The 20,649-nt window shown below is 38.1% G+C and overlaps 2 protein-coding genes across 5 annotated transcripts in view; one reads left to right on the top strand and one right to left on the bottom strand.

Moving 5' to 3' along the window:
- mdga2a (MAM domain containing glycosylphosphatidylinositol anchor 2a) overlaps window positions 1-20,649 on the top strand; it is a 132,204-nt gene that overhangs the window by 5,486 nt on the left and 106,069 nt on the right. The gene's annotated exons all lie outside the window — the stretch shown is intronic.
- LOC145659419 (uncharacterized) overlaps window positions 12,381-20,649 on the bottom strand; it is a 48,684-nt gene continuing 40,415 nt past the window's right edge. For 3 of the 4 annotated variants that reach the window (XR_014125631.1, XR_014125630.1, XR_014125629.1), the window contains 2 exons: window positions 13,726-14,577; window positions 12,381-13,534 (listed from right to left, as the gene is read on the bottom strand). Coding sequence is in view for 1 of the 4 variants with exons in the window: in XM_081721976.1 (XP_081578102.1) it covers window positions 13,341-13,534; window positions 13,726-13,828; window positions 14,024-14,087; window positions 14,351-14,436 (447 nt within the window). In the remaining 3 variants the exon portion in view is untranslated. The remainder of the gene's footprint in view (window positions 13,535-13,725; window positions 14,578-20,649) is intronic. The other variant, XM_081721976.1, reaches the window with a different exon arrangement.

Below are 20,649 nucleotides of genomic sequence, written 5' to 3'. Positions count from 1 at the left end.
GTAGTAATGCAGCCGATTAAGTGAATTTGCTCAAAAGAAATCAAGCAGAACTGAAGTACAAGCAAACATTGGAATGGTTTCAGGATTAAGTAATGAGGATTTATGGCACTGCTTTGTTTGTATTCTTTAGGTAAGAATTTTAGTGCTCACATTGTTTTCTTTGTTAAGGATTTTAATTAGGTTAATTTTGTTGCTGTACACCCTTATATAACCATAAGATACATGGTTATGTCTTTGGCCCCATCTTACCATGATTTGATGATTAGGGTATTATGCTTAAATTTAATTTACAATGGGTATGACAATGTAATCAGATATAGTTTTCTTCTGTGCAATATTTAGACATTAGAAATTAACAGGGTTTTTTTGGTAAAACTTAGTTTTATGGTAAGAATTTGTCTAAGAATGTGCTTTAATTTATCGTTAAGTAGTATAGCACAGGACTATAAATTGTATGAGGAGTCTGTTAGTAAATGTGAGAATGCAAATAAATGTAAAATAGAACCACTGGACATAGAGGACCACTGATAACAAGCTTGCTTTCTGTGCCTGTGGCCTTCCTTCTGAATTATTCACATCTTTTACAAGCCATAATTTGACTTGGCTGAAAGGAAGGTTTGGAAGACACTTTTGTTTGTCTTGTGTTTTCCATTAGCAGGTTAATGTTGCTTGGTGATGTATGTAGCTGTTTAACAAATTTGCACTTTCTACATCCCATATCTCCCATTTATCCATGTGCTGCTCAGATGCCTGCCCTCTTTCTTCACAGTTACAGACTGCCAAAGTAGAAATCATTATATGTGGAACCTATAGGACAGCGACTTTAGGCCACTATTAAGTATTTCTGTTAATGTGCAATAAAACAACGTTTGTTTAAAATAGACCTATTTATTAAAACTCTAAGGCCAATTTTGTGACATATAGACATATAGAACAACGGAAAACCTAATTAATCACTATGCATTTGTGGTTAACATCTATCCAGGCTCTTAGCCTATGTACTCACTACTTTAATATCTGTAAAACAGAACCACTGGACTTAGAGGACCACTGATAACAAGCCTGCTTTCTGTTAACAAGCCAGCTGGCTTGTGTAATGACTATAAAGCACAGCATAGGCAATAAGAATTATGTACTGGTGGGGCCATATAGGGTACAAAAAGAAATGTAAAAATGAATGATGCTGTCATCAAATAAGCAATTGGTAAACATGACAATAATAAATAGTTAACTGACCTCAAATTATTACTATAGCTGTTAATATTTATGGCAAGCATGTATAATTTTTTGTGAAATAGCCTACTTATTTATTTCAATCATTGTACTAGCATGGCACTCTTGGCAAAAAACTGCGGCCCACTTAACCTGCTGCTGTTTGTAAAGTACAGAGTAATGCCAAATTTTATGCGGATTAGAATGGTTTTACTCAAAAGTGATATTTCTTTGCATCTTGATTCAGGAGATTTATCTTTTCAGTAGATTTGCAATTTAGGTGTCAAATGTCTTATTAGTGGCCTTTTTAAACTATAAGGACAGGATATTCATAATATTAAGATGATAATAATATTAAGGTGGCAGGACTCATGAACACAGCAGCCCGGAGATTGGTACCTTTTACTTATTTTATTTTTTAGTCCACTTTAAACGCAGTCCTGACAAGCCCACACAATAAACACTCTGCATGAAACATTAGATATTAGAATAAAAACTTTATTTCACCTGCGCATTCCAACATTCCTGATGAACTTCTCCTCACATCAATGCTTGCCTGGATTACCACCCCAGAGGGGATGCAGCACAGATGCGTGAGAGGAAGCAGAAGCAGGGTAGGCAAGCCAGCATTCATGCTTTGCTAAAGAGCTCCCTGGGCAAGCAAACTCTACCCAGTCTGCTGCTTGCAAACACCCAGTCTTTAGTCAATAAGATCAATGAGTTGAGACAGAGGATTTCTTCACACAGGATGCACAGCTGTGCCTTATTTCTTTCTCAAATATGGCTGTATGCTAACATGCCCGATGCAGCTGTCGAACCAACAGGCTGGTCTGGTTATTGAATGGATTGGAAAGCTGAGTCCAGTAAGGACAAAGATGGCATGTGTATATATGCAAGCGGTGCTTGGTGCATCTCCACAGACATTACCAAATAATTTTGCTCCCCAGAATTAAAATTTATAATGCTGAGGTGCAGAGCATTCCAACTGCCATGACTATGGAAAATGTGTAGATTCTAAATGCAGTATATGTCCATCTGCAAGCTAATGCTAACACTGGATAAACTGCATAATGTGACAAACAAACTGCAAAATGCTCATCTGGACTTTGTGTTTATTATAGCAGAGGATTTTAATCACCTTAAGACTGTGCTCCCCAAATTCTATCAGTTTTTTTATTCTCCAACCAGAGGAAATAATACACTGGACACTATTGCAATGTAGCAAATGCTTACAAAGTGCCACCCTCCCCCAACCTTCATTGGTCTGATCATATTACTTTGTTCCTGACCCCAGCGTATAGACCCCTCATCATCAAAGTCCACTGTGCGAACTATCACAGTCTGGCCAAAGGGAGCCATGACTAAACTACAGGACTACTATCATAAACTGGTATCTGTTCAAACTGGAAGCCACTCAGAACAGCCACATGGATATAATCTGTGCCTCCTCTGTTTTAGCCCACATGAACTTCTGTATGGACAATATACTGTTATGTTGTATTTGTGTATTCTCCAACTGAAAACCTTGGATAATGCTTTCCATGCAGGAGATCCAAAGTCTTATAAAACAGCCAGGTCACTCTGAGGAAGGATGTAACGTTTAACGATTTAAGGAGGATGTGGGGACGAGGCACGTTAAACAGAACATACGTTTTAATAAGAAGCATGACTCAACACACACACAAATACACTACGTGGGTCAAACAACGACAACTTTGACGATACGACACGAGACTTATATACACTCATGACAATTACACAAAACAAGGATCAGGTGCACAATACAAGAGGGCGTGGCAATACAGACGCGCACACAGACACAGACACACACATAAACACATACACACACACACACACAGACACAGACACAAACACACAGACACTTGAGGGGGGAGGGGCCCCTCAAGGGCGCGACTCCCAGCGCGCCAGCCTACCGGGCTGCAGCCCCGAGACCAACTCCAAAAGGTGACGTTGGAGGACCAAACAACCCGCCATGGGCCAGCGCGAGCAGGGTGGCGGGGGGAAGGACAGGGACCAAGACGATGACAGACACAGGGAGGTACACACTAATGGGCATGGGCACAGACACAAAAGGGAACAAAGTGACCAGTACATTTAGTATAATAGGGACAGACACGGTGACAAGGACAGGCACATGAACAACACCACACACATTCAATAGTCCGGGGAAGGGGGATGGAACCCCAGCCAGTCCCCCAGTCATTGGCTGGGTCGAAGACTGACCAGCCTGGCGAGAAGTGTCCCTTGCCAGACTAGGTAGCGGCGACTGTCCTGGTTCTGGTGCTGGTACTGGTGCCACTGCCTTTTTGCCTGCACGAGGCTTCGGCGTAGGCGCATATGCTCTGGAGCTCTTCACCTCAGGCAGGGGAGTGTCCTTATCCAACAACGGTGCCTCCCTGCTAGGCACCCGGGTTTGCCTGCTCGCACCTGGGTGGCGTGCCCTGGGCAGTGCCTTGGGTGCTGGATGCTCCTTGCTGTCTGAGCTTTTGGTGTCACCGTGAGAGGGAAGATCCTTATGAGGGTACTCTTCTACTTCCATTGGAGCTTCCTCCTCACAATCGGAGCCCCTATCCGACTGCAGACAGACGTCGCTGCACTCCTCTGTCTCTCCTTATTCTGGGTCTCTCCTATGATCATCCAGGTAGGGGTCGTAGGACCCAGCAGAGTCCATCTCCGAGTACCGGTCCTCTTGGTCTGGCTGTTCTCCGTAGGACTCTGCACCGTCCGATCCCGGACCATACACCGGGCCCCCCCAAAATCGATCAGCAGGTTTCTCCCTCCCGGTAGCTCCATGAAGCGAGGCCAGGATGAGGAAAGGTCTTACTGCTGGAACGTAGGGGTCCACAGAGTCCGACTCAGAGGACTGGAAATCGTTATACCAGTCCCGGTCATCCGCCGGGGTTCCGTATGATTCCCCTGCTTCCACACCAGGAGTCAGGAGGGTGCCCAAGAACACGGGAGACTTTGCTGCACATGCTGTGGGAGAGCATTGACTTCCTTTCCTCCCCTTCTTCTTCTGGCCTTTCCCAGGCATCCTCGGTCGGTCGGTGTTTATGTGACGTTTAACGGGTTAAGGAGGATGCGGGTACGAGGCATGTTAAACAGAACATACGTTTTAATAACAAGCACGACTCAACACACACACAAACACACTACGTGGATCAAACACTGACAACTTTGACGATACGACACGAGACTTATATACTCATGACAATTACACACAACAAGGATCAGGTGTACAACACAAGAAGGCGTGGCAATACGGACACACACACACACACACACACACACACACACACACACACACACACACAGACACTTGAGGGAGGAGGGGCCGTACCGTGACAAAGGGCATTAGGGAGGTGAAGCACTACTACAAAATATGTATAGAGGAACACTTTAACAGCTCAGACTCCCAGCGTATGTGTCAGGTAATTAATTCCTTCATAGACTACATCATGCAGGACTGCTAACAGCAGTGTTCACCAGCCTGTTTAACATCTTTCTGGAAAAGGCCACTGTTCCCACAAGCCTGAAGTCTGCTACAATCATCCCTGTTCCAAAACAGATAACGGGTCCCTGAATGACTATCGCCCAGTGGCCTTTACACCCATAGTTATGAATGCTTTGAGTGACTTGTCTTAACACACATAAAAACACCATCCCTTCACTGGATAAATACCAGTTTGCTTACAGGTAAAGCAGGTCAATGGAGGATAACTATGTCCAGTTGGTGTTCATTTACTATAATTTTGTTTTTAATACCCCCCACACAGGGTTGTGTGCTAAGCCCCCTCCTATACTTCTGTACTTCAGCTATGACTGCAAACCCATCCATGATTCCAAAGTGATAATTAGGTTTTCTGGTGACACCACTGTAGTAGACCTGATCTCCAACAATAATAAATCAACCTACAGCGAAAAGGTTGAGAACTGGGAGAGCTGTAGCAAAGCAGGGAAAACAACCTTGCTCTCAACTAAAATAAAACAAAGTAATTCATCTTGGACCTTAGGAGACTGAAATAAAATTTTCACCATCCCATCAGCATCAATAGTGATAGAGTATAGTTGGTTCAGAGTTTCAGGCATCTTGGACTCTTCATCAAGACCAGTCATGGTCAATCAACACAACAGCAATAGCCTCCCTTCCTGAGGAGCCTGAAGAAAGAAACTCTCACAACAGCTACTGGTCAACTTCTACAGATGTGCTATAGAGTCTATCATCAAAATAGGAAAGCCCTCCAAAACATCATTAAAATGGCCCAGAGGATCAGTGGCTCACAGCTTCCAACACTAGACAATAGCTACAGAACCTGTTGCTGCAAAACCATAAAACCATCTGCAGAGACCCAACCCACCCACAGCATCTTCAGCCCTCTGCCGTCTGTCAAGTGCTTCAGAACCCTGTACTCCCACACAAGCAGACCAAACAAAGGTTTTTACCCGAGCGTTATTACACTTATGAACACACAGCACTCCCGCCTTTATAGCAGCACCATCACTGGCCTAACTATACTGACCCTTGGCTACCCAACCACATTTACACATCTATAAATGCTGACCTATGTGCAATCCATTTCAAATGACACTGGCTACATTATATCTCAATCACGGTGTCTGATTCCTATTATTCTTCTATGCCTTTCTACGTGCAGTAATTTTGTCATGCAGTAATGAATATGCGTGTGTGTGTGTGTGTGTACATATGTGTCCTCATGCATGAATGTATATACTTAGCCAGATCTACTTAGATCTTTTGATCTTTTATTTGTTTTGAAAATTCTATAATGCTTATATGAAAGCAATTTAAAGGGCAATAGATGTCTGAATATTTATGGGAAATTGCACGTGTAACAGATATATGATTAAACTTACAGGGCAGACATGGAAGGTGGAATTGACTGTCTTTGACAATGCTCAAAGAAGCAAATGTTGCCCTCAGGGCATTGCTATTAGCACAGGCACTCCCCTTGCGTTTATCAAGCCATTAGCTGTAGATTTTCTGGGAATGAGTGTTAATAAGTGTTAATTGGCACTAATGAGAATAAAGCAGTACCAATTATTGCTAGCAATGTATATGTTTCATGTTATGGTTCATTGCTCTGTGCAGGTCCTTGTTTTGCTTTTTATTAAAATTTCATATGACATTATTTAATTATTTTTCAACTATTGCTGTTAAAACTATGAAGATACCCAGTATCAGCAAACTGAAATGCTTGTCTCTTTACATCCGCAAATAAGACAGTGATGTGCCCTAAGCTCTTGGTTTCACTTTACTTACATGTGAATGGTGGTTAATTAACATTTCACATGTATGTGGACTTCCTGAGGCCATGTTAACATATGTAATAGAACCTTCACTGAGTTCTAGTTCACATGTCTCCTATGTCCTTACACAGTTAAATAAGATTTGAAATAAGGACATCTGTCTACTTCATTAGAGTATTAGTCAGAGAATATATTACAGTTATTATATTATATAAGCATTTTTAGAACATTTTAAAATGTCAGCCTGACAGATATTTCCATAGCAGAAAGCCATTTTCTGTAAGTAAATTTAAAAGTTTCTAACTGGTATTTTTGGGAGATGGCTTGAAAACACGCATGTAGTCAGGCATAGCAGTCATTATAATGGCCTTTCTTAGAGGTATCAGAAGTAACCCAGTCATTTTAGTGCAAATATAATGTCCTACAGTATTAGGCATTTCGGCACTTTTGGTAAAGATAAGCTAAACAAACACCCAGATATTGATATATTTGTTTTGAGAATCACACAAAAATATTGATATTGAGTTTATTTTCACTAAAATGTTATGTATACTTGATGTTGAAAAAGTAAATAAAAGATTAAATGAAGCAAATTTTATTTATTAGCAGCATTCAGGATACTCAAGAACACAACTGAAAACATGATAAGAGTTATAAGAAGAGAATAGGGTAAAACAGAAGGATAATAAAATGACAACGCAGTCAGGAAATAAAATAAAATAAAATTACAGATTAAAACATGGTATGGCAGGACAAAACACAAGTATGATAAAATATAAAAGTATCTCCTTCTACCTTCTCTTCCTGGTCCTCCAGACACACACGAGGTGCAAACAGTGACATGCATACCTAACGAATAAAAAAAAAAAACGCAATTTGCTTGCTTTGCTGCTTTTTTTACTGTCTCAAGTAAGTCAGTGCTCTTAAGACAGTCACTCAGATGGAGTTTGTTCAATGTGCTTTGCACGCTGCAAAATCATCTACTACAGACTTCAAGTCCAAGTTTTTGTTCATGGCATTTTCAGTGGACAAACCAACAGGTCTGTCCTGTCTTCTGACATAAGCATCCAATTTAGCATGTCTGCTGTTTTTCCTTTTGCTTTTGAGCTCTGATTTTTTAATGACTTCACCTAGTATCTTCACAGCCTCCTCTAACATTAACCTAAATATTTATGCTATACTACATATTTTGATCACAATAAACACACTACCAGTCCAATGAAGAATTTCCCAAGAAACACTTCTAAACGATGTACATATATTCCTAAAATACATATTTTGACTTTTTCAATCATGGACTACATCCCATTCTGAATATGATATTCTCTTGTAATTACACTGCATAACAAACATTAAATGTTTGCATATACTGATACAATAATACCCTGAATTCACACTAATCTCCTCACACAATATGTCAGTTTTTTAAAATTCTAAGCTAACTTTTTTCCTTTTCTCTTAGCTTTATAGTATTTGGCTTTTCTTTTTGGAGTCTTTGGAATTCGCTAAAAGACTTCATATTCTAAAATAGAAATATGGATCATAGCATGCTTGCGTAGCACCCTGCTTCAGCTGAGCAGAGCTTGAAAGATGAATGGAAAATGTCATTCTGCTCACCAAATAATCATACAGACCTGCTACCTTAAGTACTTGCTGTGACTACTCTTTTCTTATGATTGCTCATGAATTTCCATTTCCATGGTGGCAATATATATGCGATTTTTGCAATATTTTCAGAATCCTCTAGCCTTCCAGCTGTATTTTGGATCCAAAATGAACTGTTTCTGAGTTTAATAGCAGGGAAAAACTATATGTCATTTTGTCATTCTGTCTCATGCTAGACAGTTGTATTAGTTTACAGGTCTAAAATCAATTAAATACGTAATAGATAATAATCCATAATTTGAATTAATTACTAACATAACAATGAAGAAGAGGGATTTTCTTTCATGTATTTGTCACCCTTTGTTTCCCTTTATATTTTACTTATTTTCCTCATTTTTTCTCTTTGCAAAAATGTGAATATACCTGAGCATATACCTTTATTTATTATCCTGAGGCCTCTTTCAGTGTCTGTATAAATCTATTCTTTTATATTCTATTAACAATGGAGCTCCCTGTTCCCCCTGTGTTCATGCATAAGAACACATTTTTGTCTTTTTCAACCTCTGTTTGTGTGCAGACATCCATGTATGTGCAAGAGAACATGTTTTTTGTGTTTAAATTTACAACATTCACAAAGTTGACAAAACTTACAAGATTCACAAAACATTTCAGCATTTTCATGGAATCATAGATAAATGCATGCCAGAGTCATAATTTCTTTTTACTTAAAGCATGAATGCATGGTTCTCTGTCCAAAATGTCACTGACTCTGTCCTGTCACTGAGTTTGTATCCCAACAATGCCACATACATATATAACCTGGAGCTAAGGAGAGCACAATTGGCCCTGCTTTCTGGTTAGAAAGATAGTTTCCCCTATTCTACAGTGGTGCTGGCCCCTTCCACACATCTGCCAGCTCACATAAATGGAACTGGGTAGTCAGCATTGTCCACCAAGCATGTTCTGTTGCCTTATGACATTTTGTGAATAAAAGCTGCCATAATCATAACATGCTCTCCTCCATTCTCTAACATTTGTTGGTGCTGTAATATAGAAGTTCAGACAATGTTTGGTAACTGACAGTAATTAATATCAAAAAGATATTTGGGCAAAGTTTTTTTAAATTAAAGTTATTTTCTGAAGATAATATATAGGATGGTGACCATCCTCTGAATTGGAGGATAATACAGAATGACCTAAAGCCTACTGTGCAAGTGCATTAGCAAGTCACCACTATTTCTTTTGTCTGATTTCCATAAAATAGCATATGAATATGATGAGTATGCCAGATGTCAAAATGGATATACTTGTAAAACCAAATCTGTCCTTTATTTATTATTATTATTTATTATTTGGGTGAAGTGAAATGCATACTTGTTTCTTAAGACTCAGGTTGTGAAGATGATACCTTATTGTATTCTGATAAAGATGTGATAAAATCTCAATTAATGAGTTCCTGTCATAATACACACAATATCTTGTTGGAACTTAGAAGATAAGACTGAGGAATGTGTTGTAAGGCCTCTGCCTCTGAAGCCAAGAATACTATATTTCTAATTTTAAGTCCAGTATCATTGCAGTACTAATTTTGAATCCAGCATTCCTGATACTCTTGGGTAAGAGTCTTGCATTTTTATTGTATGCCATTCCTTTTTTTTGTCCACAGTGGTTATTTTGCAAGGGAGCCAAATGTAAAATGTCTTCAGGAACGTCAGAAAACCTATTACTGAGGATGACCTTTTAAAACAATGTACATGTGATGAAAATAATCGGGGAGGGGGACAGGAAAATCAGTTGTGGTCCTATGAGAGCAAATATTACCTATCATTATTCTTAAACACTGTCCTCATCAACTCTGTCCTTTTCAGAGCATTAGCATGAGAAAAGGAGGGCAGAATACTGTATTACAATCAGCTACTGTTGCCATTTTCAGGGTCTTTTCAGTTTCTGGTCAATTTTAGTAACATTCTGAATGGGAGATGAGATGGTCATTAAAGATGACATCCAATGCCAGATGAGTTCTGAATAATAAAACATTTCAACCCATTATTTAAGTAGAGACCAGAGACAGACTGGTTATTTTAACTTAACGGTTCCCCAATTCTGCATCTATTCTGTGCAAATACTGAATTTTCAGCTCTGACTTTATCTGTTTTACAACTAACCATAATTTAAATAGATGTACATTACATTGTCAACTCAGTTATATTTATGCAAATTTTAACATATCAGGACTGCATACAGTACTCTTCAAGCTGTCTTCAATTAGACTCTTCAAATTGATAGGATTAAGAGAGGAAACAAGCACAGCTTCCATGCCCCTCCCACTCCTTCTCTGCTATGCTTCAGCCTCACCTGCAATGCCGTTTTCCACAAAGGAGACTACTGTGCCCATTGTGAAATGTGAACATTGCTGGCCAAAAGACAAGCAGAAGGAAATCTTTAAGACATGAAAATTAATCTATAACTGGTAAATTGGTAAATGAACAAGCACGCATTTATTTCAGTGTTTAGATGTTTGTTTAATAACAGAATATTTATAATATGAGAATATTTAGATGTGAGAGTACAGGGACATATACATATCAGGACAAACATCAAACTGATGCAACTACCTGGGCACTTCACAAAGATAGTTTTAGCAATTTTTAAAAGAAAAAAAAAAAGTTAACCAGTAGCAGCAGTATTGGAAACAATCCCAACTGCAATGTTCCAGTAAAATGAGAAATGTGCTAGAGTTACTGTAACCATTAGCTACCATATTAGCTTTGTTGTTAATGCTTTTCAAAAATCTAATCAAAAACAAATCAAGCAGGAGTAATTAGCTTCCTGTCAAGCAGAAATGTGGCTAACTCAGCCTTGGTTTTTAATTCTTACAAGTCCTTTAGCACTTTCCATCTCTGAAAAACTGTTCCAATGTTTATCCTTTGTTTGATCCTGGGCTTGGTCTAGGTCTAATTATTTCTTTTTAGCTTGCTTTTCTTTATTTTTACTTGTCTTTGTCATGTAAGCTAATGCTGGCAAAGGAGGGATGGCAGGTTTTCATTGATGGTGGCTGTTTACTCAGCATTGCTTTTGCAAAGCTCCTGCTCACTGATTGCCCTTGACCAAGTGGGAGCATGCGTGTGCACATGCAGTAATTGACACTCTGTTGGACACTCCTCCTGGGTCTATTTTGATTCGGATATGGTGGATTCTTGCAAATGGCAATACAAGGACTGTAGAGCCAGAAGAACCTGATTTTTTGTATTTGTCTCATGGACAGTGGCAGATTTAGCAAACAGGATAGAATATTTTTATACAGGTTACCTACTGCTGCTTTAATGTTTTTATGTGTGAACACTTCACAAATTTTAGTACAGAGGTTTTACTTAATCATTAATTATGAGAGACTGCCCTGATATCTAACCAGCCCGATGGTACAATCACCTACAATTTGTGGTAGTGGTCACAGTATTAATATGAACCAAAATAAAATTTTGATATATTCAAAAACAATTTTTTTCAGTGATAAAGATGAACAAAAGTTTCTGCTTATGTCTTATTTAGTTGTTACTAATTTGGGAGTAGAGCTAAATGACACTTAACATTTGAGCTGTTTAAGGGACTGGAGTCCATTAAACCTTATAGCCAACGGCATAATAACATTCCCATTTTCCACACCCACATGTTCTTCTTCATTTTATCTACCCATTACTCTTGAGGGCAAAGTAAAAGAAAATAGAATGACTTCATTTTGGACAGACTAAATTGATGAAGAAAATGTTTGTCCTTGTGGGGCGAAAAACCAGACCTTCTATAAATACTAAATTCAGCCTTTAATAATTTCTTCTGGCATCCCCTGACCTTCTCCAGGTTATGTTTAATTATATTCTGGTTCATAAAATTCCCTAAAATGTAATAGAATATTTCTGAATGTCAGAAAGGTAGACTGTTATTCTAGAGGTAATGAATTTGTTATAAACACATATAAATGTAACTGCCCTTTATATTTGTCATTATGATAAATGAACATGTCATCATGAATAAATTCTGCCACTGTTTATATTATTAATAGTTGCCCCCTTGTCAGAATAACAGAAATCATGCTAAAGTTGTATTCCTGTGTTGTATTTAAAGACATCATTCTAAAACCTAAGATTGCATGATGGGTCCAGCAGGCAGTGCCAGTGAAAATATGTAACTGAATCAAAAATAACAACGTTTTAAACATTCTTCAAAAGGTGACGTAAGGAATGGTTAACTTAAATTGTTAACCTGGTCTACAGTCTGCATGTTTAATCAGTTTTGCCTTAAAGACTAAGATAAAGATGATCCTAATTAGCATGGTAAATCCATGGAAATAATTATGTTGTATTAATTTAATCTTAGTTGAATATTTATAAATATTATTTACAAATATCCACTGACAACAGTTGTGCAATAGTGATTATGGTCATAAAAAAAACAAAAAACAAAAAAAAAAGATCCAAAGACAGCACACTTACTCTGGCATCATTTGTGCCAGGAGCAAGTGATGCACAGATTCTGAGGGATATCAATGGGTGTAATGTGGAGCGATCATGAGGCAGACGCAAACGTTGAGAAGAGTGAGATTTATTAAGACCAAATCCCAAATCAGATTTGTTAAAATGGTCCATGGTCAACATGGGGAGTTGGGGAAAACATGGCAACCAAACGAATTAAATAGCACACAATTACAGAAGGGGAGAAGACTACAATAAGGTACACAACTTACATGAGCAGAGGATGGGACTAACAGGCTTGTACTAACATTTACATTTACATTTACATTTACGGCATTTAGCAGACACTCTTATCCAGAGCGACTTACAAAAGTGCTTTGTCACTTTAAACAATAAGTGCTAGAGTTTGTTAAAAAACATAAACAGTGCCCTACAATAAGTACTAAATTAGTCAGTCAATAAGGAAGCAGTGTCAGTTTAAATATTCTGCAAATAGATGAGTCTTTAGTCTGCGTTTGAAGACTGCAAGGGACTCTGCTGTCCAGACAGCAAGCAGGAGTTCATTCCACCATCTTGGAGCAAGGACAGAAAATAGTCTCGATGCTTGTCGTCCATGAGACCTGAAGCAAGGTATTTCAAGCCGAGCCGTGCTTGAGGTTCAAAGTACTCGAGGTACGGATCGGGCTTTGACCATTGACCTCATGTATGAAGGGGCTGGTCCATTTTTGGCTTTGTAGGCAAGCATCGTTTTAAATCTGATGTGTGCGGCTACACGGAGCCAATGAAGGGAGCGCAGCAGTGGAGTAACATGTGAACTTCAGAAGATTGAAGACCAGTTGTGCTGCTGCATTCTGGACCAGTTGTAGAGATTTGATGGCTCTTAAAGGAAGACCAGCAAGTAGCGAGTTGCAGTAGTCTAGCTTTGAGATCAAAAGAGACTGCACAAGCATCTGGGTAGCTTCCTGCAAAAGAAAGGGTCGAATCCTTTGTATGTTACAAAGGAGGAATCTGCAAGACCGGGTTAGATTAGAAACATGAGTTGAGAACGACAGCTGGTTGTCCAAAGTTACGCCCAGGCTACGGGCAGCTTTGAATGGTGATACCAGGTAGTTCTCAACGGAAACAGTGAGGTCATGGTAAGGGTTGGGAGTACCTGGGATGAACAGAAGCTCAGTTTTACTGGGGTTGAGCTTCAAGTGGTGGGCTGTTATCCATGACGCAATGTCAGTCAAGCACGCCGAGATACATCTGGAGACCTGCGTGTCAGAGGGTGGAAAAGAAAGAAATAATTGAGTGTCATTGGCATAGCAGTGGTAGGAGAAACCATGAGAAGATATTACATCACCAAGAGAACGAGTATACAAAGAGAAGAGAAGGGGGCCCAATACTGAGCCTTGTGGAACACCAGTGGAGAGTCTACACAGTTTGCATGTGGATCCTCTCCATGTCACCTGATAGGACCTTCCATCCAGATAGGACTGAAACCATCTCCATGCAGAGCCAGTCACACCAAGCCTGGAAAGAACAGAGAGAAAAATGTTGTGGTTCACTGTGTCAAAGGCTGCTGAAAGGTCTAGAATAATCAAAACAGATGACTGTTTGGCAGCTTTAGCAGCATGAAGTTTCTAAGTCACTGCTATGAGGGCTGTTTCTGTAGAATGTGCTGGTTTGTAGCCAGACTGATTGGGATCATGCAGCTGGTTCTGGGTGAGAAAAAGAGACAATTGATTATTAACTGCTCATTCAAGGGCTTTTGAGAGGAAAGAGAGAAGTGATACCAGTCTGTTGGTAACGCTGGAGCTGTCAAGTCTGGCCTTCTTGAGGATTGGTACCACCCTGGCGGTTTTGAATGCAGTAGGCACATATCCAGAAGATAAGGATTTGTTGATGATGACAGAAATGAAAGGAAGCAGATCTCTTGCGATTGTTTGGAACAGAGCAGAAGGAATTGGATCCAGTGGACATGTAGTTGGATTACTGGAAGTCAGGAGTTGAAGAATTTCATCTGTGGAGAGAGGAGAAAAAGAAGTCAGAGAGTTGGATGTTGGGGAATGCACATTAGTTGGAGGGGTGGGAACAGAGGAAAAGGACTGGTGGATTGCTGCAACCTTCTCCTCAAAGAAGGTGATAAAATCCTTCAGAGTAAGAGATGAGGAAGGAGGGGGAGGGGGAGGATTAAGGAGAGATGAAAAAATAGCAATAATAAACTAACAATAATAAACAGCAATACAAACCAGGCATGAACTTTTTTTTTCTTTCAATGACAACAAAGTCATTGTTTTGGTTTTCACTGTCTCATTTAAATCACAGGTGATTTAAATGAGACAGTGAAAACCAAAACAAGGATTGGAACAGGAACGGAGAAAATGAGACAGGGAAATCATAGAGATAGATATGCTAGGAGGGGCCAATTGTGACAGGTAGCAAAATATTCTTATATCTTTACTTAAATCATGTTCACTTTGTTGTCATTGAAAGAAAAAAAAAGTCATTACTCACCCCCACATTTTTTTTTTTTTTACAAAATTGGTCTTGTTAGAACACTGCCGCTAAACATGTTTAAATGCATTGTGTTTTAAAATCACATGACTGCTAAATTTCTGTATCTGTAGTTTCACAGAAAGAGTCACAATTTGGTAGACAAAAGTTTTTATTAAGATGATACTTCTTAGGTGAAGCACTACCTTAAAAACATTGGGAAAATATATTTTGCACCTGACCAGTTTATTCTCATGTCTGCATTTCTTGTGATCTCCAATTGCCCTTTTTGTTGGAGAAGATTAATAGCATAATCTGTTGGTGTGTCATCAACTGTTTCCAAGTTTTTATGCATGAGATTTAATCTGAAATATGAGTGTTATAGGACTTCCAGTCAGCCTGACAGTTTCTACAGATTTTTCCTATTTTTCTCAAAGTTCACTTTTTGAATGAAGCAGTCTTATTCACATTGTTTTCTCCATCAGATTTACGTAGCCAAACTATTGCATGTAGAAATTAGATGGCTCTAAGAAGTTGTCAAAATTTGGCATAAGATGTTGTTCAGGTTCCTTGCCTATATTGCAGAGCCTAGTTGATATCTTGCCGTTAAGCTACAGTGTTAAGATAAAAAAGCTGTAAGTGATAATTGTTTAAAAAACAATCTAGATAAACCAATTAACATTTTACCACAACAAAGTGCTTCAGGGCAATGAATGTTTTATGAAAATTGATATGAACTATGTAGTACATACTTGATAGGCTTATTTTTCATTCACATGGAAATTCAGAAATATATGAGATATGACATTACCTTTCTACACAGGTTTAAAGTGGTATAAATAGTTATGTATGTTATGTAAGCAGCAGGCATGACGTGTGTGATTTGTTGGCTTCAGGGCTATGCACAAACACATATACACAGTCAGTAGAGCAGCAGCCCATAGAAGGATGAAACATAGCCTATGAGTCAAAGCCAGGATTTAGATATGAAACGGATAAAGTGATGAATGGAGAGAATGATAAGAAAGAAGTGGTTAGACAAAAAAGTCTCTTGTGCCTATTGTGCAACACCAAGACCTCTAGGATCTCGCAGATGGCATCTGTATACACTTATCCAGCCTGTGGTGATCATACTACCAGGAACAGCGGTATTGGACTAATGACTAAGTGGCTTTTTTTTTTTTTTTTGCATTCATTGAAATGCTGACCTAAAACAAATTTGCCATGCAGCCTTGTCAGTCTGACATAAGATGTGATGTTGTAGATGTACTTTTGTAATGTTGCTGGTATGAATAATCAGTCATTTTATGGAACCTTGACCAGGTTAGAATAAAGAAACTTCTTTGGTCATGTACACCTCAGGATCTAAATATAGCTATAGCTAGCATATTGTATCCAGCAATTTGTGTTGGAAAAAAATACATAAATTCAGAAAGTCTGTGTGGGCTGTATTTCAATCTATGTTTTACTGTAGCTCTGTGCGTGAAAAGTTTATGCTGCCAAAATCTTTATGTGTTTTTTTCAACCTATTTTTCACCCTTTTTATTAAATTATTTTCTCTTTCAGATTCTGTATTATCTTATGTGAATCCTTCAGCATTGTCATAATTATTCACAAAATTAAAGATAAATGATTACATTTCAGTCACAATTAGTAAAAAATGATTTATGTGATTATAAATTATTACATAATCTCATTCCATCGAGTAATCTGTTAGTGTTCATTTCAAATCACACAAAAATTGTGACTATAAATACTTCTAAACGAACATATGTATGAGCTAAATATGTGTGTTAAAAGCGCTATCATTTGTTATTTGAGATGGCTTTTCAGTATTGTAGCCAAAAAAGTATATATTCTGATAAACTGGGTATTGTCCATGATTTCACACATAGCTAAAGATCTAAGTATATGCAATGTGGTTCATAGTGCATACAATAATAAACACTTCGTTACCTTTAAAGAGTAATCATTGTTCTCATTTTAATAATGTAATTGGGTAAGTAGTTATATGGGTAGATTACATCCAAGAATGAGTATTTACACTAATATCGGCTTTGCTGTGGACAGAGAGACTTTTTTGATTAGTTACATCCTGAATATTTGGTTATTTTGTTGGCTTGTAATGTAGGATGTTCAAAATGTTGATAATGATGAGTATTATTATTATCAATGTGGTCTACCATATTTCTCTTTGCCCGGTATGAAAACTTAGGTTTTTGGTTGTTTCAGACATTGCTGCCACTTGTTTCTGGGAAAAACTGCTAAATATTCCCTCAAGGACATATGAGTGACTATCCACTGTTGAATTGTGCATAAAAAGAAATCCAAGATTTAATTGTTAACTCTAACTTTAACTTTAAATGTTGCAAAGCACAAAATGGTCTAATATTTCAGCACTGTAAACAGTAGAATAGCTTACAATATAGCAGACCTTTAAATTCTTCATTCATTAAAGAGATTTCTGAGCATCATGGATACTATCCTGTTGACACTTGTGTTAAAAAAAAGCTACGAATCAGTGGTTGTGTGGCAAAACTAGGTTTGCCTGATTGTCTTGTATAAATAATTATTTAATAATTATAATACAGTAATAAGCATATTATCTAGCCTATATTCTATTTACTGTTACAATCGTAAATTTCTTTTTCACAAGTGAAATATGTTAGTCCCAAAAACTGATTTGGTCACTAAGGCATTAGGGTAGCTACTTTAATAACTCATGAAAGGAGGACACTATCTAGTGAGCTAACAGCTGACCAATTTCATGTAAAAATCTGTAATGTAAATTAATGTTTTATTTACCAAACTTGGTACCTATGTACAGTATTTAACTTTTTTTTATTTACAGAACACATGAAATTCATCTTTCCAACTCTTTCAAAGGAAAGAATGTCCTGACCATAGAGAACTGAATGTGGGTTTTTTGTTTTTTTTTTTTGGTATTTTCACATAGCTGCAAATATTAGAACAACTAGTATTTAGAGTGCAGACTTTCTACAGATAGAAGAGGTATGAGCTGATCTATTAAACCAATTAAATAAAAGATATTTGCTTTGACATGATCAAATAATACTGATAAATGAAAAGCAACTACCAGTTTACTACAGAAGGATGGCAAATAAGTCACCAGATTATTATTGTGCCCATTTTGATTTGAGCAATATGTTATTTCAGTACACAAAGTTTGATTGGTCTCTCAGGCACCAAGTGGGCTGGCACAGACAAAACTAGGTAGAGTCATTCTGAGATAACGTCCATAGGAAAAAATGTAAGGGTCATTGCTAATATGCACAAATTTTATTATGAGTTCTTAAGGTTAAATTGTAAAAGAGTGTTATTAGTTACAATTGTGTCACACCTCAGTCGGGACCCAGCCAGGGCAATACACACATCCACCAATAACACTCCCCAGTCACTTCCCTAGTCCAAAACATTGGTTTATTAGCATTTATCACTTGGACCTGTCCTTTGTTTTGTTTCCCCTATTTATTCTTGCTGGTCCACATTTGCAGAGCTTCCTAATGAAACTTATGTCATGCATTCGCCTAGACAATCTTCACTCAGCATGCTTTCATGAGCATTATTGTCTGTGATTTTGTTTCTTTTTTTCTCACTTGGTTTGTCCAATTAACCATTGCCATCCATTCACTCACACCTTGATCCTTTAACTGGCTCACGATATCACAAATTGAAATCCTCATCAATTTGATATTGTGTAGATGCCACAGAAAATCAAATATGTTGGACCAGATTTGGGTGATTGATAAAAATAACAAATGCAAGATTCATTTATGTTCTATGTAGTGCAGCTAGCCTCAGTGCAATTTTTTGTATAAACTGCATAGAGGTATAATGGTACTAAGGAGTGTGGTATAATCTTTGCAAAACCAACAGTAAGAAGAAAGTCTTCTGTTATTTATAGGTTAAAAGTACATTAGTCAAGATAAAAACACCATGTTTAACAGTTAAGTAGGTAAATACAACATTTTTTGCTCTTTGGATCTGCCTTTCATTTTTACCCATGAACACAAAGCACACCTCTAAACTCTATGGTTTCCTGTCCTGCAAAGTTCAATTACAGTTTTCTAGTATTACTGAAGTTGTCATGACTTCACTTGAGCTTTTTATTAATAATACTTTGTAATTAATCAAGTTGTTAGCAAAAGTGAATCACATGGTAGCTATTATCTAAGCTATTGTCCCTTGGTAAAAAATTGATTTATTGATTTATTCTGCTTGGCAAACTAACATGACTTACAATTTTTCCAGAGAGACTTGTTGTGTAGTCACATTAACCAAGTACTCTAGAAATTATTCTTGGTATAACAGTGTTGTTTGGCCAGAGCAGGCATCATGCTGTTTGGGGGGGGGGGGGGGGCATGGTGATGAGAATAGTTGTTTTCACTGTTCAATTTTGTAATGAACTTCATTAAGAGTTTATCAGTTACTACATGTGTTAATTTGATGCATCTGACCAGCATTACATATATTTCTCTGAAAGTGGTTCACCCAAAGCATCATTTCACTTAGCTCTCTAAGTGATCATGGTTTATCTAGCTACTTGATTTATTATGTAAAATCTGTGATTCAGACAGTCCAACGCTGTTTCACAGTTTATTGGAATTACTAAGAAAAGGGTGAAAATTGTCTAATGCACCTTTAAAAGCTCTAGTGGTAAACTGGAAATCAAGACCTATCTTATTTTGGTGAATCTGACATTTTTCATTTAATAGCCAAATAAGCACTTATTGAATTTGTAAAATGTAACTGAATCTGATTCAACTATATATCGACTACAAACTGGCTTGTTGCAAATACAGGAATCCTTTAAGAAGTTTTTTTTTTTAATCTCTAATGTCCTAGTTGGATAGGAGACATCCTGATAGCAGCTGGTCGAGGGAGTTTGACAAAATAGACCTGGTGTTTTACTCTAGGCAGTTCATAATACTTTACTGAACTGGTTGCTGTGATACTTTCTGGCTCAAGACACATCAGACCTATGACTTACAGTTTTAAACATCATTACTGCCATGGCAATACTAATGCCCTTTTATACCATTGCTACAAAAGACAGTGCCTCTGCTGCCTCCTGTCTAAGGAAGCATAAAGAAACCATAGGGCTAGCAATGCTAGACAAATCAGCGGACAAGATATCAACAGTACTCCCTGAGGCCTAGGCAGTAAATCCATAGATAAGGTTGGTTGTCTCCTGGTTGCAGTGGGGGCAGCATGAATTCAGTCCACAATGAGAACAAATCAAAACACTGGACGCCAGTGGGACAAGCTCCATCTGTCACAGGGAATGCTGCACCAAAGATGGAGCTCCCTCACCAGAAGGGGAGAAGAACAGCAGTTTCTGGTGCCATGACGCTTTCATCAAGAGGCTCTCTACCAGGTCAACTATGTGATGGGGTCTGGGCACTGTGCAATCACAAAGACCTTCAGATGCACTGATATGGTAGTTTCAGTAAGACCATAACTAACAGAACCTAAATAATTCTGCAATAATACAGGAACTGTTGAACTTACAGGTAGCATCCAATCAATGATACTCAGTTTGCATCCTCCTGGGACTCTGGGGAACCTTTTGTGACTT

The sequence above is a fragment of the Electrophorus electricus genome, chromosome 10, assembly GCF_041902795.1.
Source record: "Electrophorus electricus isolate QZ-2024a chromosome 10, ASM4190279v1, whole genome shotgun sequence".
NCBI classification, from domain to species: domain Eukaryota; kingdom Metazoa; phylum Chordata; class Actinopteri; order Gymnotiformes; family Gymnotidae; genus Electrophorus; species Electrophorus electricus.
The sequence above is the reverse complement of the archived record's forward strand: the minus strand, read 5'-3'. Positions and strand labels throughout refer to the sequence as shown.